Genomic DNA, 7,126 nt, shown 5'->3' with positions numbered 1-7,126 from the left:
CCTGTTTGGCAAGCTGGGTAACTCCTATCAGTTTTCTTAAAGCAGTTTCACTATGGAACAGACAAGCTACAGCAAAGTAAACTCAGGCTTCACTTAGAATCTACTGTAAATATAGTCACAGTATAATTTAGATTGAAAGGGACCTCAGGAGGTCCCCAAGATTAGCCTCCTACATCCAGCAGGATCAGATCCAAGGCCACATTGCTCCAGCTTTGTCCACCTGAAAACCTCAAAAGATAAGCTCTTCGGGCAGCCTGTTCACTGTCCACATAAAGGAGTTCCACCACCTTTAATCAAAACCTCTAGTTTCAAATGATACCATTGTCTCTACTTCTCCCAGAACACACAACAGTAAAAAGCAGACCACTTTCCTAACCACCTCTCCACATTCACTGGAAGGCTGCTATTAGCTCCTCCTGAAGTTGCATCTTCTGTTACACTGAAGATTTTGTTTATGGGTTAAGAGGAAGCATAACATATATACAAGTAAAGCTAAGAATTTATTATTAACATATGGAAATCTTAACCCAATTAGTCTATTATCTAGATGTAATTACTACAGGAAAAGAACAATAATGCAGGTTGTGTACTTTTACACAGAAGTTGCAGTAATAAACTTTTAAGACACGTTTCTCCATTTCCCTCCTTTTTAGGGGTTATTTTCACCCTTCTATTGTTACTCTGCATCTCAGAATTAACATCTCCAGACTGCTGGAAAAGATAACTTGAAGCTATCAGCATTCCTCCCTTTGTTGGGAGGAATATGCTGCTGCTGTCTTGTTCCTTGCTCTAGGATCTACTTGGGGTGGTTTTTATGCTTGCTAACATGCTTTTACAACTTTAGTTTTCCCTATTGGCCTTCAGATCCAAATATATATGATATATATATATGATATATATATATATTTGATATATATATCATATATGAGCCCTTCACAAATGTTAGATGTAATTTCTTTCTTCCGTTACTTCCTAAACACAATTTTGTCCAGTTCTTGTTCTGCCTTAAACAACCAAACCAAGCCAAATAAAAAACCCACCAACAAACCAATCACAAAATCAAGAAAACCTACTAAAAAACAAACCACACCAAAAAAACCCACAGCCCAAACAAGGAAACAATTCCCCCCACCCCCATATTTGACTGTTGGTGAGTAACCACTCACCAATACAGAACTATGGGGTTTCCAGTTCCCCACATGTGCCCCATCATTAATCTGTACTCTTCTATTCTACATCCTTTGTTTCCAATTCTAAAGGCCTGCTATTATATAATATGCCTGCATTTCTCTCCACATCATTATTTTGATCATAAATGTCTTATTGCACATAAAATACCTGCTTAATACTCTTACATATATAAAACTCTGGTTGCACCACCTGAAGGCAAACAGAAGTAAAAGAAATTAACCATAGACACCTGGCCAGTTATAGAAATTGTTATAGCAAAGCTAAGTAAAACAAAGATACAGGCAGGCCAAAGAAAGTTCATAAGGGGAAGCATGATTTTCCTCCTCGGGCCCTGCAGGCTTTGCAGACTCAGTACTAAGCTTATGGCCTGTTACTAACAGCCCTAAGACACTATTACAGCGCTTGTCATGACCTTCTTGGAAGAAGCTGAACAAGCCCTAATCCATGACCATCTCAGTGGCCTTTCACTAAATTTGTTTCAGGTTGCTGAAATCTTCCTTGAACTGGGGAACCCCAAAATTACACACAGTCTACATGCAGTCTGATATAAAATACCAGATACATCATCCCAAGTACTATCAATACTCACCCTGCCTTCTGTTACTGATAGGTAAGGGCAATATATTGGCTATTTCTGAGAAGTTCCTACTTTAAATTACCTTCTTTAACTGCTCATTCTCTTAGCTGAAAACTGCTTCTTCTCAGGAGAAAGAAGTATGCTAAATTAAAAGAGTCAAGTCTCCTTCCAAAGGCTGCAATTATGCGGGTAATGCCTACCTGTTATGGCCTGACACAGCTGGGCCACAGGAGCCTTTAAAATCTTGATAGATGTCAAGGCATAAAGAACCCCAAGCAAATATTGAATGGCTGGCTTTCCAAAGAGCTGTCTGTAGAAGTTTAAGATATTACCACTACAACTCTCCATGTTTACTAGCCCCACAGTCCAACTAACCAAGCAGAAACCTAAGTTGGTGGTTGGGTTTTGTTTGTTTGGGGGTTTTTACCCAGATAATTGAACACACAATAGACTTGAAGAAATTGCTCATTTGAGATTCCTTCAGCTACTGAGTGTAGAGGTGAGCTAAAATCTGAAGCAAATGATGGTGGTGGTAAGGTAAAAATAGTGAGTTCAAGATGAAAAAAAAAAGAAAACAAACCTATTTGTTTGGCTACTTAAGCATTTCCCTCTAAAAGACTAAGCGACTGTGCCGAAAGTAAGACTGCATAGGTATCAGTAGCTTAATAACCCAATTTACAATTCACAAGTACAGCAAAGGAACACTTTGCTAAGCAAATCTCAGTTACAGCTCTTAACTCAAACTTCCAGGCCAAGTCTTCCAGCCTGCTTAGTGATTAATCTCTAGGGACAATCTTGTTTCACAGACAGCCCTAGCAGGAACCCTATAGGTGTCCACAACCAGGGAGTCTCAGAAAGGATGTGTTGGGAAATCCTGCACTGCTCATCCTAAGCCACCATGTCTGTGAGAAAAATTCTGGGTACTACATTACTTTGCAAGTCAAAAGGGGGATGGGGCAGAGGCAGTACTTGCAGGGAAGACAGACAAAACTGGAGAAAGTACAAAATTACTTACAGACTCATACATTAATTTAGATCAGAAAGGAGCTCAGGGTGATTCCCAATCCATGCTCCTTCTCAAAACTGGGTAAGCTACAGGATTGCTAGATTAAGGCATGAGTAACACAATCCATTCTCTTTTTGGAGGAAAACCTCCAAAAGAGACAGAAAAATCTCTCAGGCAACCTAGTTCACTGTTTAACTGTCCTGAAGGTAATTTTTTAAATATTACATCTTGGCAGAGCTTACCCTGTTTCAAATTATGCCTGTTGTGTCTCATCCTCACACTGAGCGTCCCTGAGAAATCTTGCTTCACCTTACTCAGTAGCTTCTTTAAGTTCAGCTATATGCTTTAGCATTTTTGATTACAAAAGTAGACTGGATTTCTACAAGACAAGCAAAGTCTGTTTTAAGTGAGATGCAATAGAGGTGCAAGTGAACTAACCTTCCAAGAGGCTCCATTTGAGTCTAGTGATAAGGACCAACTCCAGATGTTAGAGAGTGATCCAGGAGTCAACAGCAGCTCTTGCAAAGAAAGAGGGCTTACTTTTCATTAATTATTTCACAATATTAGTATTAAATATAATAGTGTCAGTTTCTAAAAAACAAGATCCAGACAGGAAACTCTTAGCACCTCAGATCAAGGGATAAACAATCAACCTTATTAAACCAACAAACCAAGTTTATTTATATAAGTCTGTACAATTGTGATGAACTATGCTAGGACACCAATGAAACAAAGTAAACAAATCTCTCCCTCTCTAACAAGTGGGAGGTGTAGTCACTCACCTTTACATGCACTTAAAGGAAAAAAGATTACAGCTTTCATACAATTATGTAACTATTCAAGAGTACTTTCTTCATGTATTATTTTCAATATAAGAGGTTTGCATAATTTACTGACAGTTGCCTTCTCTGAAAAACAGCATTTTAGGAAAACGCAGAGACTTTGAGAAGGTAAGTGGCAGCTTCATAATTGCAGATAACTAGGTCATAGTCCATCAATCAGACTGGCATCCTAAACACACTGCATCTCCTGTGTTTCAGTTTTCTCTACTAAAAGTTATTTGCAACACTGTATGGATCCATCATCCACATTTTGGTGTTTTGTGTTACCAAATGCAGAAGTTTACTAAAACTAATACATCAAGGCCAAGCATATTAAAAATACTGTATTTGGGTTAAGTTTACCTTTAGAGACCACTTGTCACTGCATCTCAGAGCTCTGAGGCATTTCTGTGGAAAAAATCAGTTCCTGAACTCTTTGATTTGGCAATTATTTCTGCAAACCATTAGACTGATTATTTTTAAAACCGTCTATTGCCAAGTAAGTTTAATATTTTTTTTATCACAAATCACTTTAGCTGTTGAAAAAACCAAATCATATCAAATGCTTATCTACACAGTGAATCACAATGTTTCCTATGAAGTTATGATGGTACGTCCCATAAATCCAATCTTAAAAAGTTATAAGTATGTATATGTGACAGCCTACTCTAACTCCAGAGAAGCTGCTAAAATAGGCCATCAAATAAAGTAGTCTATGATTACATATTTACAGAATAATCCACATGTCCTAGAACTATGGACTATTCAGTAAATAAGTACTGAAATAATTCTATTTATTTGTTTACATGGTAGGCTTCATACGTTGATTTTCTTTTTATACACAGTTTGTAGAATCAATCTGCACATATTACATGATGTTTCTTTAAAGCTGCTGTTAAAAAAGGAAGAAAAAGTTAAATAAGAACTAGATTAAAGTTTCATTAAGAATCCAACAACAAAGTATCAAACACAGGTTTTAAGATAACCAGTGTATGACTTCAGAAAAACAGCGATGCTCTGACACAAGAAGAGCATTGCATTTTTGCTCCTTAGAGTCCCCCAGAAACATTCCTATCCAGTTCAGTGCTTAAGTTGTTATATTCATACTGGCCTGAGTAGGAACACACACGTGCTTGCACGCTTACCTGAACGAGAGCCTCTAACTTTTAGATTTCTAATTCTCTTTTAATTTAGTTCTTAGTTTCATATATTCAGCTGTATCTTGTTTGGAAAAGCTATTTTTTAAATGTCACTTATATTTACATTTGATTTTTTTTTCTTTTTTACACCTGAGTGATAATTTAGCTGTCAATTTATGCCTAGTCAAATATTCCATAAAGCCATATAATTCTTGTGCTCGTGTTGCACTCTACTTGTACCAGGTTATAAATGAAAAATGTCCATCACCTACCTCTCATATTACCCACTGATCTTTCTATTATGTCCTTCCCCTTCCATAAAATGTGATTTTTTAAAAAAAATTTTTGTTTATGATAGAAGCCCCATTTAAATGGTTCAGAAAGCAAGAAACAAAGTAAGCTGGAGTCCAGTGATGACATGATAGCTTAACAAATATGTAATATTGAAGGCTTGGAGAAGAAACTAAAGCCCAACCAAATGAGCTCCCCAGGATCACCCCATAAAAAGCTACTTCACCCCGTTACAGCTGTAGAGTCTGGATGTGCTATAGATGACAAGTCCCACATTAAGAGCTGTGTACCTCTTTCTCATCGGTTAAGTGTAATTAAAAAAGAGAACATGAAGTTAAATAGCTATATCAGCCAAGCCATTTTAGTAAGAAGAATCACATTTAATGAGTTTCTTTCTTGCAATTTCAGATGCTCAAATACAGCTGGTAGAAATTCAAACAGCCGTAAAGAACTGTGACAGACGGATACAAATAGTACTGCAGCTTAAAAATGATAAAAAACACCTGAAAAAAAGTCACACAACCCTCCCAAAAAAATTTACACTTTGAACCTAGGCCAGTTTTTGAAGATTCCCTTCTCCAAAACTAGGATGAAGGAGGAAGAAGAGGGAGAAAGTGCAGATGACCTTCCAGCCACAAAGGTCTTGCGCCAACGTTTATTCACTGTGCCTGTGGTGGTATGTAAGGGGAGATCACCAAGTGTTGATTCTGCGACTGCCAAGATTCCTATGGAAATCCAGACCTCAGGCTAATACTGAACACAGAGTGGACCAACGAGCTGCATCAACAAAATAAAAACAAAACTCAAACTAAAAGAAATGGGAAAACCCCAAATAGCACAGATCCACATTTGTGAGGGGAGCAGAGGAAAGGGCAAGAAGGGAGGTCTATACAGTAAATAGTTGAATGGTTTATGTTACAGATGACTGGCAGTTTTAAAGAGTCTCTTCCCAGCTCCATTGCTGCTCCAACCCAGAAGAGAGAACTGAAAAGGGAGGAAGAAAAAGTAGGACATCATCATGGAGCATGCAGGATCAGAAGCAGCAGAGTGGGCATGCTCAAATAAGCCCCCGTCTCTTTTTGTAGTCCTCCAAGTTCAATGATCGCCGAGGGGCACCATCTTTTGCTGGAGGAGCCTTGGAGGTGATGGCCAGTGCCTTAGATTCTGTTGGGGACAAGAAAAGAGTAAGGACAAAACTACAGGCAAAATTTTTACTTGTTGTTTTTGCTGACAACTTCACCACAAAATCATGTTTGGCTTCTCTAGTACACATCTTCAGTTAATAATACAGACAGTATTGGGGAGCTTATACTCATAGATGCAGCACATGCAATTTTGACTCTGTATATTAATCCAGAGACAGATAGTAAGCAGAAAAAGTCAAACATTCTATCTATGTCTACCACACACATTTTCATCAGTCTCCAGATTCTTCTGCTAAGCAAGGAGACTGCACAAAATAAGATGCCAAAATGGTGTTCTGTCTAAGGAAAACTCCTCATCCTTCTCTCTTCAGTGTCCTTCAGTGCCTAACCCTCATCTGCTTGCTAACTCAAGTTCCTAACTCTCACTAGCTCTTACACAAAGTTTCTTGTTCTTGAACTCCTGCCTCATTCTCTAGTCTTACATCCAGAGTTGACCTCGTTTTGAAAAACAACTTCTCCTGCTCTTGCTTCTTGTCTTTGTGCATTCTTACAGTACTTCCTAAATTATTGTCCTCCAAGAAACTGCATATCTAATCCTTCAAGTAATGAAAGAAATGGATGTCACTATCACACATCCCCACCCTCCTCAGTTCAAGACACTTGCCAAGATGGTAAACAAGAGTCCTTACTCCCATTTCCAAAAGCCCATCAAATCCTTAAAAGAATTATTCTGGAAGAAGTAAGTTCTATCAAAATGGGCTGGACGATCACATCCCCAAACTCAGATGGAACACCTACCTGAACTGGGAACCTGAAGATCAATCTTTACATCAAAGTCATGCACTTTGAAAAGATCTTCTGAGAGGTCACTAGCTGATTTAGAGTTCACATCTTTATCTTTTCCTTGACCCTGAAATGAAGACTACAGGTAAGTCTCCAAACCTTATCTGGCCACA

The 7,126-nt window shown here is 38.3% G+C and overlaps 1 protein-coding gene across 1 annotated transcript in view; it reads right to left on the bottom strand.

Annotated features, from left to right (window-relative positions):
* Positions 1–3,428: 3,428 nt before the first annotated feature.
* Positions 3,429–7,126, bottom strand: part of RTF1 (RTF1 homolog, Paf1/RNA polymerase II complex component) — a 28,503-nt gene continuing 24,805 nt past the window's right edge. The window contains exons 17-18 of the mRNA XM_054634750.2: positions 6,969–7,080; positions 3,429–6,189 (exon numbers count right to left, since the gene is read on the bottom strand). Coding sequence (XP_054490725.1) covers positions 6,083–6,189; positions 6,969–7,080 — 219 coding nt within the window. The 3' untranslated portion in view covers positions 3,429–6,082. The remainder of the gene's footprint in view (positions 6,190–6,968; positions 7,081–7,126) is intronic.

The sequence above is a fragment of the Agelaius phoeniceus genome, chromosome 6 (assembly GCF_051311805.1).
Source record: "Agelaius phoeniceus isolate bAgePho1 chromosome 6, bAgePho1.hap1, whole genome shotgun sequence".
NCBI lineage: Eukaryota > Metazoa > Chordata > Aves > Passeriformes > Icteridae > Agelaius > Agelaius phoeniceus.
Note: the sequence above shows the minus strand (reverse complement) of the source record. Positions and strands in the feature narration are given on the sequence as shown.